Source organism: Ambystoma mexicanum, chromosome 6q (genome assembly GCF_040938575.1).
Source record: "Ambystoma mexicanum isolate Mex_15411 chromosome 6q, UKY_AmexF1_1, whole genome shotgun sequence".
Lineage (NCBI taxonomy): Eukaryota > Metazoa > Chordata > Amphibia > Caudata > Ambystomatidae > Ambystoma > Ambystoma mexicanum.
In genome coordinates, this window is record NC_090937.1 from 871,927,280 (window position 1) to 871,944,622 (window position 17,343).

The 17,343-nt window shown below is 44.1% G+C and overlaps 1 protein-coding gene across 3 annotated transcripts in view; it reads left to right on the forward strand.

The window, feature by feature from the left end:
* Positions 1–17,343, forward strand: part of PALLD (palladin, cytoskeletal associated protein) — a 1,335,292-nt gene that overhangs the window by 720,856 nt on the left and 597,093 nt on the right. For all 3 annotated transcript variants that reach the window (XM_069631388.1, XM_069631389.1, XM_069631390.1), the window contains one exon: positions 1,839–1,919. In XM_069631388.1, coding sequence (XP_069487489.1) covers positions 1,839–1,919 — 81 coding nt within the window. The remainder of the gene's footprint in view (positions 1–1,838; positions 1,920–17,343) is intronic.

Consider the following 17,343-nt stretch of genomic DNA (forward strand, 5'->3'; position numbering starts at 1 on the left):
TAATTAGAAATTGAAGGGAGTATGTTCACATCTAGTCGTTAGGTGCCGCATGCATTTGAATCCTGCAGTAATTATGCTGTACTTTGCATAAATTAAACGTAATGCTAGGACATTCTAGACTGCTCATTAATTCCCCAACCACAATATTGTAGCCTCTGATCTTCAAATCTGTATTTCCTCCCAGACTATGATTGTTCTCTTGTTTTTCCCTATATATATTTTAACCGTGAACCTGATTTTAGTGTGATCAAAAAAGGCCCATTTCCCTCATTGCCTCCATGCCTTTGAACATTGGGTCTATAGATGATATGCATTTTTGCATTATGCGAGCCATGTTGTTTTCTTTTAGCAGCCTATTCTGATTTTAAAAGACCACCATGATTGAAGCGATTGCTCAGGACATGTGTGAAATTAAGTGCACTGTGTATTACACGGTTGCAAACAGACTGCCTAACTTCTCCACTAGACTGGCATGCCTGCTTTAATATTGGATAAGCCATAGTGCAGCAGTCACATTTGATCATTAGCACCCTGGAATGGGGCACTGGCCAATCAGGAGGCTCGAAACGCAGGCTGCATTCTCTGGTACAAGTCCCTGGTCGGAGCAACCTCGGTGTTGCTAGCTAGTGCCCCCTTTCCTTCGCTGCTTCTCCTTCCCTTCCCTGGCCCCGGCCTCCGTCTTAGCACCCATGTAGTCTCATTAGAAAAAAATTATAATACATGACTTCGCCTGGCCGAGCCACGCAGTTGTATCGCAAGTCGGTTTCCTTCTTGAGGATGTCACGATCAATAACATTGAAAACTGACTGCGTTAATGGACCTTCACTTCCCTCGGGCGGGGTGCCATTTCCGTCAGGGTCGGCCCACCACTGCGGGTTTATATCGTCTCAATAGGACGCCCATTCCACAAGACAGAATGGAGATGGTAGATCTGGTATTCAATTTAGTCCCATCGATTACATGTTGAAACGCCAATGTGCTAGACTCTGCCAGTTTCAAAAGAAGGGCGTGTGTGCTCTCTACAATACACACGTGATTGCCTCACAGTAACATATTAGGATGGACTGCGGGTGGTCAAAAGGATCATGGGTGCAGTCAGACGACGGGCTGAGTGCACCACATCATAACAGCAGATACGTCTGTACGTCCATCTCTACTGTGAGAGGCAGGCAGGCGCCTATGAAGAGAAGGAGACAGGTGCAGGAAAGGAGTCAGCCAGCTGTCCTTCAATACACGTAAGCTTCCGGCTAAGTCCACTCAGAATTATATAAAGAAAGGGCAACATTATTGTTTTTCAAAATTAAATGCTGGCAATAAGATTCTGGCATTTGGGCAATTTTGAGTTTGGACACCACTCACATCAATTTGAGGTGATATAAAAGTACCTTACAGGATGGAATACATTATCTGAATGCATTGTCAGATCAAGAATGCGCTGCTTTCCGCATTCCTCGCAAATGTTAGAAGTGTTTAGGGTGATGGGATTATGAATGTGTTTTCCCTTAAGAAGTTACAGTGTTCTTTCATATTTAAAGTGTCCTTTAAATACGCAAATGGCTAAGTAGTGCTTAGAGGGTGCCTCGGGACAGATATGATATGATATGATATGGCATTTGTAACGCGCCTATACACAGGTGTTTCAAGGCGCGACGGATGCATGGAACTGAAAGGCCCCAAACAACAATCTGTGTCTTTTAAATATTAGAATTCTGAACCCATCAATGATTGTAACATCAAGCCTGCAGAACGCCCAGGATGAAGGCTGAGCCCCTAGGCAGTGCAAGATGGCGTACGTTGAACTGTAATGTATGTAATCAGACTGTACCTTTGCTTTTCAGGTCCAAAGTCCGACATCATATCTATACCGCCATGATGGGCCTGGCGGCGGCGGCTCCTTTTGCCCACCTGCTTTCACAAAGGTTTGCTTCTCATTGTTTTACCCCAGCTGGTGTTGAGGCTGTGTACATGTGAACTGCTTAGAAGCTTTCTGTCGCTCTGCTCACCTTACCAGACAGCACGTTTTCTCTACTAAACTCTAAGGGAGTGGTGTGCAATGCACGATTTAGAGCAAACATAATTCATGGTTCCATTCCTGAAAGTGAAAACTACTATCTTCTTAACTTATTAATGTGAAAGAGGTTGCAAGATTGTTTTTTCTTAAAACAAGGAGGTTACTGAGTTATTCAGATGAAAACTAAAGTTTAAAGTGTGACAACTTTAATATCTCAACTAAAGACGGCGAAGGCAAGATTTTGGACCTTACCACTGTCGATCAGAATCCAATTCCACCCTTCAGACCAGCCATTAATCCCCCATACACAACCTAAAAACATACTAAGAAACCACCTCCTGAAACCAGTACAGCCGCTCTAACAGAGCTCCCCACCTGTAATTCTGAGCCATATATCTACCAATGCGTGATTCCACACATGCAGATAAACATGTCCGATGAGGCCCCCAGCGTTGTAGGCGTGGCCTTCCCGGCATATGCCTAGAACCCCACTATGTTTTACAAGTTGATGTTATAATTTCTCATGTCATCCATGCTACTTTATGAATCCAGAGACTATGATTACTTACCTTTCTGCTAATCTGTTGTGCATTTTAGACCTATTGCGCCATTACCTATGTATTCTTTTGCCGGCCATTGCCGATGCAGCCCCCAGGCTACTGAATTTAGCTTTCCCGGTTCATGCCCAAGACCTAATACACTTGCACCTGTACACCTGCTGCAGCCCCCGTATCATGAGGTGAGGCTTCCCCAGCTTGTGCACTTGCATGCATGCTTCTGTTATCCTTACCTGTACCTGCACACCTGATGTAGCCCCTGTACCATGAGGTGAGGCTTTGTCAGATTGGGCACCCACAAGATTGTCGCTTTTTACCTGTACCTGCACACCTGATGTAGCCCCCGTACTATGAGGTGAGCTTTGCCACGTTGTGCATCCATACGACTGTCGCTTTTTACCTGTACACATGGTGTAGCCCTCGTACCATGAGGTGAGGCTTTGCCAGATTGTACATCCACATGACTGTCACTTTTTACCTATACCTGCACACCTGATGTAGCCCCCATACCATGAAGTGAGCTTTGCCACGTTGTGCATCCACTGTCGCTTTTTACCTGTACACCTGATGTAGCCCCCGAACCATGAGGTAAGCTTTGCCACATTGTGCATCCACACGACTGTCTCTTTTTATCTGTACACCTGATGTAGCCCCCGTACCATGAGGTGAGGCTTTGCCAGATTGTGCATCCACACAACTGTCGCTTTTTACCTGTACCTGTACATCTGATGTAGCCCCCATACCATGAGCTGAGGCTTTGCCAAAATGTGCACCCACGCAATTGTCACTTTTTGCCTACCTGTACAGCCGAGGCAGCCCCCGTACCACGTGGTGAGGCTCCGTCAGATGCTGCATTCAGGATCTAATGTTGTTTGTAACCTTCATGTTCAGTCCAACACACTGTGGACTTACAACTGCACTTGTATTGTAAATAGTGTCTAGAGGCCTCTGGGTTTTGTGCGCTGCTATAAATCTAAAATAAACAAAATAAATAAATGTCCCTCGCAAACAATTCTGTCAGACTTCCAGAGCTGAAATTCAAGCATTTTTCTGGTCTGGCACAGCATAGGGTCCCTCCACTGCAAGCTACTAGCACAAGCTATTGACACCAAGGATGGCCAACCTAACACCCGAGTGAGCTCCCTCCAACTTTACAATACCTAAACACCAAGCTCTCACGCCAGACCTCAATCAATTCCTTTTCCAGATTGTTCCCCCAACCCAATTCCACCCAACCCTTTCCCACCTCCCCAACGTCTCATTGTACTGACTACTGCGCCTCGCCTTTAACTGCTGCTGTGGGGAGGCTCTGCAATGACACACATGACACAAGGGAACTGTTATGTGGTATTATTTTGTTATGTGTAAAGTTTTTAAAAAAACGATATCACATCAAAATAAATAAATAAATAAATTGTGGTTTATACAATTAGTTGGATTTACGCTTAAAACAATGACGGGGTTGACCCAAACACCTATAGGAACAGGAGAATCTTCTTGAACTAAAAGGAAGGGCTAGGTCAACACAACATGGGATATTTTTCAGGTGCTCAACACCTTCATTTGGCATTCCTCCAGAACATCACATTGAAATCTATACTTGCAAAGTCCTTGTGCCCCCAGGGACACATAATCTACAAAGCAATCTAAATAGAAGGGGTCCAACAGAAAGTTTCAAAGCTATATTTAACAAGCCTTCAGGCTAATCTCTAAGCTACAACACAAAAATCCAAATTCTTGGCCAACGAAAGAGTTAATAAATCCATATCTACAAAGCCCGGCCCTAAACTCAAACACAAAAGTAAGAAGATTCACCTGGGAAGGCCCAACCAGGGTTCACTTGCAGTTTGGACCATCCTTTGTTCTTCCTGATTTCAATCTCTGGTCTCTGGCTTCTCAGACTTCACTTTGGATCCATCTCAGCCTCTTTGTCTTCCATACACACTGTTAGCTTTGTTACTAACCTCTGATACATCCCTTTGATATGATATGTCATTTATAACGCGTCTAAACACAAGTGTTTAAAGGCGCAACAAGACAAGGTAGGGAAGACAGAGGGAGGACAAGACAAACGAACTAGGCCTTGTGTCATTCAGCTCGTGCAAGTGCAACAACGCAAAGTACAGGGGGAAGGAATGGCGAGCGGGAGTGCCAGGGAGAGGGAGGTGGGAAGTGCAATCAGGGCAGCAATTGCTCTGAGTAAGAGCAGCCAAGGCAGCGAAGCTCTGGATAAGTGCAAGTAGGCAAGGGACTGTAGAGGTTACAGCCCCTAAGTGTGTGGTAGGCCCAGAGGCAGTGCAGTGGAGACTGATCGTGGAGGAGCCAGGCAACCAGTGAGGCTCTGAGGGTAGCCAGGCAACCAGTCAGCGCCTTTACCAAATAGATCTTCGCATTCGCGACAGGTCTTCCCGAGACCACAGGATTTTGGCATTCAGATGTTCAGGTCCCCCCATGAGCTTAGTTCTCAACATTTGCTTAATCAGGTGTCATCATGATCTGGTTTCTCAGCATTCACTTGTGTATCTCTCACCACAATTTGGTTTCTCAGCATTATATTATCTTGAGTAGGTCTTAGCATTACATGGTTTCTCAGCATTCACACTGTTGTATTAGGATCTGTGTAGCCAGTAGGTTCTCCAGCAGAGTAGTCACCTTGCTCCAAGTGGCAATCTCTCTGCTCCAGCAGGAGGCAGCCCAGAATACCTCCTTCTGCTCCTTGTCTCATGCTCTCCCCCCTCTGAGATGCCACTTTTATAGTCCATAGGGGGCTTCTTTACTTGTGTTGATCTCTGGCATTGGTGAAGGCGGCTAGCGTTTTGTCTCAGGGTTTTGGATTGGATCTCCCGTTTGGTTTCCCTCAACAGAACTTAATATTTCTACAAATTAGCATCACCACATTGATTAATTATTGGATTCATCTCACTTGGTCTTTCTGCTGCTCTACTGTGGTGGCGTGTGAACAGCGCCATCTTGGATTCTTACCTGTAGCCATTTTTCTGTCTTCGGCATTCCACGTCCCTCTGAAACTGACAGGCTGCCTTCGCTGTGTCTCTCTCCGACTGCTCAGTTCATAGTCATTCCCTTCAATGTTCTGGCTACTGTGTACATTTGGCTACGGTTATCTGGAGAATCCTCCATCTCCACATGGTTATTATCAAACATGGAGCGTTCTTTGACATATGCTATTGGGTCAATTCTAAATGCAGTCTTACATGATATTCCCATTTGGGAGTTTGGGGTCTTAAATAACACTAATGGTGAGTTTCTGGACACTTGCTATGGGAGCTGGACCAGCCCAGTCCCTTGTGACCTGTCACCCCCATATAAAAGAATGGGAAGTTCTGCCCACTCACCACACTTCCAAGCTTGCTTAGTCCCCCAAAGGAAAGCTCTCACCATTATGTGCCGGCCAATCTCTGAAACCACACCTCTCCATTATCCCACTTAGGCTGCCCTTGCTGACCTGACAGTTGACCTCATCTACATTCCTTGGCCCTGGGATGATGCATTCCATGTATTCTCTTCTGTGGCATGATCAGAATTGCCAGTTAGGTCTAATGACTCCCTTCTGCACCAGATCCTATCCAGTCCTGACTACCCTTAAAACTTCCCCTACAACTTTGCATCCCTGCAACCTTACCAATCTCCAAAACCAGTCACTGAGCATGCTTCCGCATGAAGCCCTGACTCCCTCAGACCCTGCAAAGTACTTCCCACCAGGTTCAAGGTCCCCATTCAATGTCCTTGGTGAATCCTATAACTCCAGAGAACAAAGTAGCCAGAAGAAACATTGCAGCAAACATTTATCTTTCGGACACATGCTCTTAGATTGCGCTGACTGCTGATGGCAATGATTAGGAATGAATTGCTTTGTTGTGTGGTATCGGTCCCTGGGAGGTGACCTTTGCATCTGGAACTCACCTCCCAAATTACCATCGCACTGTATTGCTGTATTGAGGCCTTTGGGTGAGTGGCACAATATAAGAAATGTATAGATGGATAGATGAATGGATAGATGGTTTACACCCAAACTGGCAACTCTAAAAAAGAAAATAAACGCAGTCAACACATTGGTTAAAAACCCAACCGACTGCAACCAGACTACCTGGAAAGTCTTAGAATAATCCTACAAAAATAACATCAACAAGGCCAAGAAGAACTTTTTCAATAGACAAATTGAAGCCTCCTCTAATTCAGCCTGTAAACTATTCGAAATCCTCAAATCCATAAACAAACCCCAGGCATTGGCTCCCGCCTACATTCCATCCCAAATGGAATGTGAGAATACTCAGGTAGCCTTTGCTAACAAAATCATTAAAGCTACAGAATGCATAGCACTGGCTCAAGCCAATAAACCTAAACCCAGTCAATATTTAGCAACAACGACCATCGAGGGCAAGGAGAAATTCCAGTTCTAGCAAATATCCACAGAAGTCATGCTGAAAACTCTGGCATCCATGAAACCCTCCTCCTTCGTGGAAAATAAAGTCCCCCCCAAGATCATTCTTGAACACTCAGACGTATTTGCTCCTATAATTACCAAAATAGTAAACACTTAATTTCGAGACCAAACAGTAACGACTAACATAAAAAAGTTCACCATTACACCTCTGGTAAAAAAAACGAATCTAGACCAACGTGACCCTAACAATTTAAGACCGATCACGAACTGTAATTTCACCCTTAAAGTCATGGACAAGATAGCAACTGCACAGCTTCAGGAATATGTTGAAAATCATGAGATCCTACACCCACCACAATCAGGTTTTTTGAGCCGTCCATAGCACTGAGACAGCAATGCTGGACTTACAGACTAAAATGCTGGGTATTATGGATAAGGGCAAGGCAGGCTTACTAATACTGCTAGATCTCAGTGCTGCGTTTGATCTATTAGATCACCAGTTACTTCAACAGGCACTTGACAAAGTTGCTAACTGTTCCAAGGAAGGAATAAGCTGGCTTTCCTCTTTCCTCGACAACAGAATTTCTCGAGTGCATTGGGGAGATAAATTCTCATTTGACTTTAACATATTCTCTGGCGTACCGCAGGGTGCCAGCCTCTCACCACTACTTTTCAATCTGTACATTCGATTCCTGTGCGAGCTACTAGGCCATTTCCAGGTATTCTTCACCAACTATGCTGACGACACTCAGCTGCTTATAGCACTGAGTGGGGACTACGCCAAGGATAGTACCGCATTGAATTAAGTCTACAAAAATATAGAAAACTGGATGGACAACAATTGGATGTGCTTAAACAGCAACAAGACCGATCTAATGGTTTTTGGTTCTGCCCAGGCACGTGCCAAACTTTCTTCTGAATACCAAGCATTTAAAATCAAAGAATCCTGTATTGAGGTATCAGGCAAGGTTAAAACACTTGGCATGACCCTAGAAGCATTCCTGAACGCCGATGCCCAAGCCATGTATGTCAGTAAAAATTGCAAATACTACATAAGACTGCTCAAAGCAATCAGACTTCAGCTCAGTGAGAAAAACTGCACCACAATAGCTAGAGCCACCACCCTGTCGTGTCTGGACTATGGAAATGCACTTCTTGTAGGCGCCAGCAAACAAGTTTGCACAAATTCCAATTGATCCAAAACAACACGATCAGAACAATCAAACAAAAAACTCGAACTGAACACATCAGTGAAGCCAGACGTGATCTTCACTGGTTGAAAATGGAAGATTGTATTCAATTCAAGCTACTTTGCCTGACTCATAAATGCTTGTATGGCAAAGCCCCAGCCTATCTGCAATCCAAAATCATATCTCACAACCCGTCTAGGGCACTAAGATCAGAAGCCAAGGGTTTAATAAAAAAAGAAAATGGCATGGGTAGAGCATTCCCCAACCGGGCAGCAGCCAGCTGGAACAAACTCCCGACCAGCCTCAGGCTAGATACCAACCACTCTTCCTTTCGGAGGAAGCTCAACACCTTTCTCTTCAAGTAAACCTTAATTGAAGAATCTCCTCTCTGGCCTTGAAACACCCAAATAACTGGTACATGTAACCGTCCTGTGATCACTGTCTGTCTTCTATCTGTTCTCGTCTCTCTATCTGCGCCCCGATGCCTGCGGGCAGTCGGTGCAAAACAAATAAACAAGTGAAATAAAATAAATAAATGAACAGGTGGATAGATGGAGCGGATCTTACAATGCACCAGCTCTGCTCCTTAAATCTCTACTCGGCCATCTTTGCCTGGATCCATGCGAAATGACCCCACACAAACCGGACTGCACAACTTGAGGCAAGTATCTTATATGTAGAATTCAATATGTACCTTTTAATACACACAAGGAATGACAGAACTTCCCAAATTGGTTAATCAGAAACAAAGGCAGAACGTATACAAGACCGACTATAAACAAGGACATCACTCATAAAACACATTGCAACCAAAGGAAAATGTCCCATACATAGTTCACACGTCCCAGGGATTGCATAACTGCCACGTTGGTGATGGTTTGTGGTATTTTGTTCTCATAGGAATGGCAAATTGAAGCATGATAGTGGGCCCAGGGATGGCCAACCCCAACTGTACCTAACCGTACTCAGGATATTACATGGGCACAGACACCTACGAGTCTATTGGCCTGATGCTTTCAGACACATCTCAGTTATGGAAATAATTAAAATAATATCAGCGTGGAGTCCATACTAAGCAAGTAATGCACTTTACAACCACATGCAACTGATTGAGAAGTCACAGACCTCCGTGAGCCGCGGACGCCACTGCTCTACAGTAGCCAAGCTGCCTGTGATGGCAGAGGTGAGATGAAGATGTCGGCCTGCATGGGGACCCCCTCCCCATCTCCATGACACTTCTTTTACCAGGCGCACCAGACCCCTGATTCTGCTGGTCGAATGAGGCGACAAGACAGCTGCGGAGATATGCTAAGCGGATAGTTGTGACATTTTCGAGAGAAAAAAACTAATTGAGAAATTACAATTTTCTGACTGAAAAATTGAAATAACTTTTTGAACTTTTTGAACTTTTAAATACAATGCAGGGGGATTCCCTCTGCCCCTCCCTTAACCCCCCTACCCTAACCTTCACTCTTACCTCACCCCCACCTATTATTTACCATACATATACCAAAATACCTACTATTTTCGGTCAAATAAATTAAATAATTTCTCATTCGGTTTTTTTGTATTAAGTTATTTGTACGGATTTGATGCTAGGCAGGGTAAATGGCACACCCACCCACTTCCATGCAAGCAGTTGGTTGCATCATTTAGGTGTGTTACCAGCTGAAATCCTGCACACTTCAATAAGTGCAGAATGCTGTGTGCCAATGGAGAGTGGTGCAGATGAACTCCTTGTTGGATGTTGGCTAAGAAGGGCTGAGTTTATTTTTGCTTTAACTATGTGAAAAATGTTCAAGTAGGCCCCATCCAAAGACAGGGTGTTAACACAACATATCACAAAGAAGTCTCCATGAAAAAGTTATATCGTAGGACTACAGAGCTGTTTTAAAAAATGCCATACATGTGTGCACCTTACCATTCAGACTAGTCTTAATGTCAAAATACGTATGCCCAGCAACCTTAACAGGAAAATGTACATCCACCTCGAAGGGGTTGCCTGTTCCTAGATGAAATATTCCAAGTGGCCTGTAACCAACCATGATTAAATGTGCTGCTCCTGGAACTCTCATCTTACATCTTGAGACCCTCATAGCTAACAAATATTATAGTATTAATTAAGCCATTGCCACTGGCCTCTTAATACTCTCTTCTGATTCATCCTCATGATAGATAGACATTGAACACTACTCCCAGGCTCAGTTTGTCTAGAATTCCTGGCCACCATCTGCTCTTCGATATATTCATGAATGGACAACACACCGTCCTGGCAATAAATATGTAGACGATGTGGAAATAATGTTTACAAAGTAACCACAGAAAAACCTCACCATCATCATCCATACATGTACAGTTGCTGCCCACTCTGGGTCCTCTTCCTGCTGCTACCTGTGAGGCTAATAACCTTGGGGCTATCTTTACCTTGGGGCTATCTTTGACTCCACTCTCTCCTTCCCTACTCACATCTCTGATGTCTCTAAGAAGTCAAGCTATCAGCAGCACCTCCTCGGAGGTATTCTTCCTTTTTCACTTTCCCCCAGAAGCTCACTGTCTCCAGAGCTCTGGTCCTCTCGGGCTGGACTACTGCAACAGCCTCTTTCTAAATCTTCCTGCCTTTACACTCCATCCTCTACAGCTTATCCAGAAAAGGACTGCAAGACTTGTCCTTGGCCTCAAGCCCAGGGATCGTATCTCTCCAGCCCTCAAATATCTTAATTGGCTCCCAGGCAGCAAGGATCCAATTCAAGACCCTCTGCATTGTCCAAAAAACGTTCTGGGGCCTGGGACCACACTACCTCCAACTCTCTCTTCCTAAGTATCTCCCTTCTTGAGCTCTCCGCTCAGCCACCTCCAACTCTCTGAGGGTCAGTCACCTTTTCAAGCAGAGAGTTGGGGGCAGATCTATCTCCTCGGCTGGGGCCTCCCTCTGAAACAGCCTCCCGGCCTCTCTCAAACTTGAGCAGAACCATCTATGCTTCCGGAAGCAACTCAAGACCTTCCTCTTCTGCTTTCTCTCTTCCTCTCCCCTGCTGATGTCGTGCCTGTTCCATGCACTGGTTCCCCTGGCAACCCTATGAACCTGGGCTCAGGACCCTGCCTGTCCAGATGCACCTTGCACTACATCTTGGCTCCCTCTACCTCTTGTGATCTGTATCTGTAACCCTACCGTCCCGTCTCGCCGGACTTATTAGCCACCCAGTGGCCGCACTTTCTGATTACCTGCACGGAGCCACCAGCTGGCTGCACTTTATGGTTGGCTGCACTTCTCCTTTCCCCCTCCTCCCTTTGCACTTCTCTCCTTCCCCTGTGCTATCTGAATGACACAAGGCCAAGTAGGATTGTTGTTTTGTCCTCCATCTGTTTCCCCATCATTGTCCTGTCGTGCCTAGAAACACTGGTGTACAGTACGATATAAATGCCCTATCATATCATAACCTAGCCATGAACATCTTTGTAAGCAAAAACCTGCATATACTGTGCAAAGATGTTCATAAAGCCTTACAACCTGATATGGTGAGTCCATTTCATCAATGCACAGCGTGGAACAGCCTGCTCCCAACACAGATAACTCATTGTCCTGTTAATTCCTGTTCCCTTGGTGTTTTGCACAACCGGTAACAAACTCATCCTGTCAGTTACAGACCAATCACCCATTTAAACAGAAATACTAAGTTATTTCCAAATCTGTATAACCCACTACTCTGGCCTCCATCCCAACCATCCCCCATAATAGGCCCTCCAGGACCCTACGTTCCTGATCGAGTTTCAAGTTGAGAGCCCACTTTACCCAGAACTCTGCCTCCACTCTGAAGAACATTGGGACCCTGAGAAGTCTACATGCAACCTACACGGTACCCATTGGCCTACGAAAGGAACAGAGAAATCATGTAAATGCTATCTGTAGGATCACCACTGTGTGCTGAGCTCCAAAGTCATGGTCGGCCTGCAAAGTAAAACATGAACTGTCCTTGCTGCATCTTTCCTCAATGTCAGATCTGACCTCATGCGGATACTCCGTATTCAACTTCATCACCAACATCTTCTGCCAATCACAGAGACCTGGCTAACAAAGCAAACAGCTCTATAATAGCAAATGTCTAATATGCACCTGCAACATTCGCTACAAAACAGAAAATAAATAAGTAGAGTTGGACTAATCTTCCTTGACAATCTCTCTTGGAAACCTCTGACAGAACCACTCCTTGATTTGTTTAAATATCTCATGATCAAATGCATTGCAAGCCGTAACACCACTTTAATGTGCATACACCTTGTATTTCAGCAGACATGGACAGTATGGGCTTCAACACTGAAGAGCCAACTCCATAATGGAGGGCAATGCCTGGTAGTTTTCTTCTCATTGATTCCAAACCATCACATCAATAGATAGCCTTGTTCATGGTCTCATCATGTCCTTATAGTTTTCAACCCTGAAGAAAAGGTTCATCCAGTACCAATTCTTTCCCTTGCCAACGCATCCTTTCAAGATCCTCAGACAATTCCGATACCCGCAAACAGTCGTCTGAGCACTGTCAGATCAGTTTCCCTTGACCATCAGACCTCTCTCAAGCCACACAAGCTCCCTAATAGGAACTCCAGACAGAGTCACTGTGCTCACCCAGCCCGAGGACACCTCACCATTTTTGGAATTGGCCACTATCAATGAGCAAGAAGCTGCTGCCCCTTTCATGAGTTCCTTCGTCATTGCCTCCATCTGATGCATAGAAGCTCAACTATGCAATTGTGAGGCCCCTTTTGATTTACTTTAAATGCCACCCCATACATCTACTTGTACTCGAGACAGTGCAAACCAGGAGTCTGACAGCACCCTGAGTGACTTCCAATCTTGCTTTCACCCTCACCAAAGGATTACACCCACCCTTTTGAGTTTACAGGAAGAGCCACTCATTTCGAGGGACAAAGGTCATGTATTTGCCTCATTATTATACTAATCTGTTTCTTGTAATGCCATCAATCGCAAATTAAGAAAATCATGAAATACTCAACCCTTCAAGAAGGTCTACCCCTCTCACTGTCCTACGCGGTGGGCCATCCTCATTCTCCCTGCCTGAGGCCCACCTGAAGAGGTCTTTGCCGCTACTGGGCTTCTCTTAAAGCCTCCCGGGGCCAGAATTTCATCACATCCAAGTTGTTCTTCCCATGCACTCCCGTAGCCTCCTGAGGGGCGAACTTTAGAGTCACACTTGCCTCCCTTCTAGTGGATCCTCCACTGTGTGCTGCTATAACCCTCCCTCACCCATCCCACTGGTTTGTGGGGCCCCCTTTCTCCTTCTATTGCTCTGTATCCTGTTTGCCACCTCGGTCCCTGTTCATAGCCTTGCAACCTGTTTGTTATCGCTTCAACCCTGGAGCTTGTGTGCCATTTGCTGGACTCTCTCTGCCTTGTTTCAGCACTGATGTGAATGAACCAAGATGCATGAATTTGCTTTTATTTGTACCTCCTCCTTTGTATTTGTCCCCCACCTTCTCCCCCACTTGGGACTCTGCAAATCATTGCAGTGGGACCCATATGAGTCAACAATAAATAAATAAGGTTTTTCATTGAGTCCCGCACCCATCAGATCAAGCTGAACCCCTTCCTATCTCAATAATCAAAAATCAACACAAGTTGTGTACCAAAGGTACTCTCCCACCACCCCCACTACTCCACCCTTTAAAGAATTTACAGACCCCCATTGTTGGGTCTTACAAAACTGGGTACTTAAGGTATTCTTTTTTTTGTTTTTGTTTTTTTTTTAGAATTCAAAGTTTTTATTTTCAAATAAACAAAAATATAACAACAATTGAATAGATGATATCAACAAGAAACCTAAAAGCATCTGATACATGTCAACAAGCACAATAACATATCAGATCAAATCAGTACCAAGGTCTTTTAAAAAAGATAAGAAATAACGGAGGAAAAGAAAGAAGAAGAAAGAAAAAGAAAATAGAGCAAAGATTAAAGAACCTAAACATAATTATACTCTCAAGCATTGCTATTGGTTAATAAAGCATTTTATAATGAGTCAAAAAGTGAACCATGTTGGTATTATTGCTCACAGGCCAGAGACCCAATAGTCCAAATAATTAGGCATACATCACCCATATACCTCAAGGAAACTTCCCTTAATGTCCCAACATTTCTCAACGTCTCCTGAATCTTTGTAAATGGCCTTCTCATAAGTGGAAACAGTGAGTAGTTCTTCCAGCCACTCATAAATGTTAAAGGAGGTGCTTGACTTCCACATTCTCAGTATCATCCTCTTGGCGATCAAACACGCCCGGAGCAACCACATTTTCTTTCCAAAGGTAGAATCATCCAACTGAGATATGTCACCTAAAATCAGAAGGCAGCCAGGTAGAGGGATTGTACAGTTCAAAACCAGTCCTAATCTTTCACATACATATTCCCAAAATGTTTTTGTTTTCGGGCAAAACCACAACAAGTTACTGAGGGAGCCACTTGCACCTTTGCACTTCCAGCAGAGATCGTCCGCCAAGAGTTGCCTCCGAAATAACTTAGCTGGTGTCCAGTAGGCTCTAAAGAGAATTTTTGTTTGTGATGCCCTAAGGCCCCAGTCCAAACTCATCAAGCGAATGTTCTCGCAGCAGCGTTGCCAACATTTTTGATCAATGACCTCTCCTAACTCTTCTGCCCAGACAATTGGCAATCTTAGATCCTCTTTTCTGCATGCCTTCAAGAATCCATATAATGTGGCAGCTGGGTGGGAAGCACTTGAACATGTCTGCAGTGCCAACCAGGCGACATTTTGAGTTTTCAGTTGAGGCATTTCAAGACAACTTGACACAATAGTTTTCAATTTCCTGTATTCAGCGAATGTACAATCCGCCATGTTATGAGATTGGCAAAGTTGTGTGCATGTGATCCAATTCCCCCCTTCTATAAGATCATGGATGTACTTTATGCCCATCAGGAACCATTCCGGCCAAAAAAACGTTTCCCCTGACATTTCAAGGCAGGGTTGAGCCAAATGGAGGCATTCAAGTGCCGATAAGGATCTGCATTCATACGCTTGGATATTTCACACCAGCAATCCTGTAAAAAACTAGTCAAAGAATTAGCTTCTTTGGATTTACATTTCTTAGTGGTCAACATAGCTTCCGGGTCCAGCTGGGATACCGCACCACACTTCCACACCAAATCGCGTGGATGTTCATTAGCAGACTCAATGAACTTGCATAGATGGCGTGCAGAGAAAGATAGATGGTAGTCACTACATTTTGGTAAATTCATCCCTCCCTGTTGCAGGGGAAGTTGTAGTTTCCAAATTGCCAGCCTTGGTGGTTTCCCATCCCAGATGAATCTCTGCATAGCATTGTCTATTTCTTTTAAAAAAAAGTGCCCTGGTATCCTGATTGGTAACATTGGCAGACTATAATTTGTCCGAGGTGCTAGATTCATCTTTAACCAGTTTATTTTCCCCCACATAGTCAGTTTCAAGAGGCCTCATCTTTCCAGGTCTGATTTTAGCTTGGGTAGGAGCAATCCGAAGTTTATTATTGGTAATTTCATCCTGTAATTTCACCCCTTCCGGTCAAGTGGCACAGCGAGTAGAGCGCTCGCTTTGACATCCGTGCAGAGCCTGTTAATGCAGGTTCGAATCCCGGCGGGGCCAAACTCAGCCTTTCATCCTTCCGAGGTCGTTAAATGAGCACCACACACCGTGGGTAATAATAAGCAGTGCTCAGATACCTGAGGGTTTGTAGCGCTATATAAATGCCAAATTATTATTATTATTATTATTATTATCACCTCAGCACTAATCCATATGCCCAGATATTTCATTTTATCCACACACCATCTGAACTGAAATTGGGCACAAGTGGCTTGTTGACACAGATTGTTGATGGGAAGTATTTCAGATTTACCCCAGTTGATTTTATAACCGGACAGTCTTGAAAACTGCTGAATATCACTCATTAAGTGAGGAATGCAGGTAGCTGGCTCTTGAATGGCAATCAGTAGATCATATGCGTATAACCAGATCAAATTGTTACAATTACCACCAATTATTGGTTGTAGATGGACATCTGCTCTCAAGCATATTGCTGGTGGTTCCATTGCTAAGATGAACAACAGAGGTGAGAGCGGGCAGCCTTGTCTCGTACCTCTGGGAAGCGTGAACTTATCAGAGATGAGGCCATTTGTGAGAACACTCGCAGACGAATCATTGTACAATAAATGCACCCATCGTTGAATGTTCCGACCAAATTTCATTCTCTTCAGGCATGAAAATAAGAAGGTCCAATCCACTCGATCGAATGCCTTCTCAGCGTCCAGCGAGATCACCGCATTGGCTACTGGCTGAGTGTGTCCTTTTTCAATTGACACAATAGGCGCTGCATGTTATCTGCTACAGCCCTTCCAGTGACAAAACCAACCTGATTTTTATGAACAAGAGTTGTTATTACTTTTTCCAATCGTACCGCCAAAATTTTTGCCAAAATTTTGCAGTCACAATTAATCAGACTTATCGGTCTGTAGTTCTCACATTTTGTAGCAGATTTATCATTTTTTGGCAGAACAGTTATTAATGCATGGCGCATTGAATCGGGTAGCAGGCCAGTTTCAAAAACATTTTTGTGTACATTACATAAAAGCTGTAAAGCTGAATCAGGTAAAATTTTATCAAATTCGCCAGGTAGGCTATCCGTTCCGGGAGATTTACCCATGGTAAGTTTTGAAATAGCAAATTGTAAATCCTCAATTGTGAATTGTCCATCAAGACTAGCTGCTTGTTCTTCTGACAAACAAGACATCTCACATGAATTAAGATATTCATCAATCTCCGCCACTTCACATGTCAGCTCAGATTCATATAGTTTTCCATAAAAGTCACAAAACAATTTGTTAATCCTTTTTTGTTGAGTTTCAATGACGTTATTTTGACACTCAATTGCACTAATGAAGCGATTACTATCGGCTGCCTTTAATCTGTGCGCCAACAACTTTCCCGCTTTTTCTCCATTTTCAAAATAGTTAATTTTCTGTCTGAAAAGTGCATAATCTATTTGCGATGAGATGAGTTTATTCAATTCATATTTGGCTTTTCTCAATTCAATTTTTGTCTCTTCACTTCTCGTGGCAGCAAATTGGTTGTCTAATTGCTTAGCTTCCTCTCTTAACCTCTGCATTTCTTGAGCTCTCCATTTTTT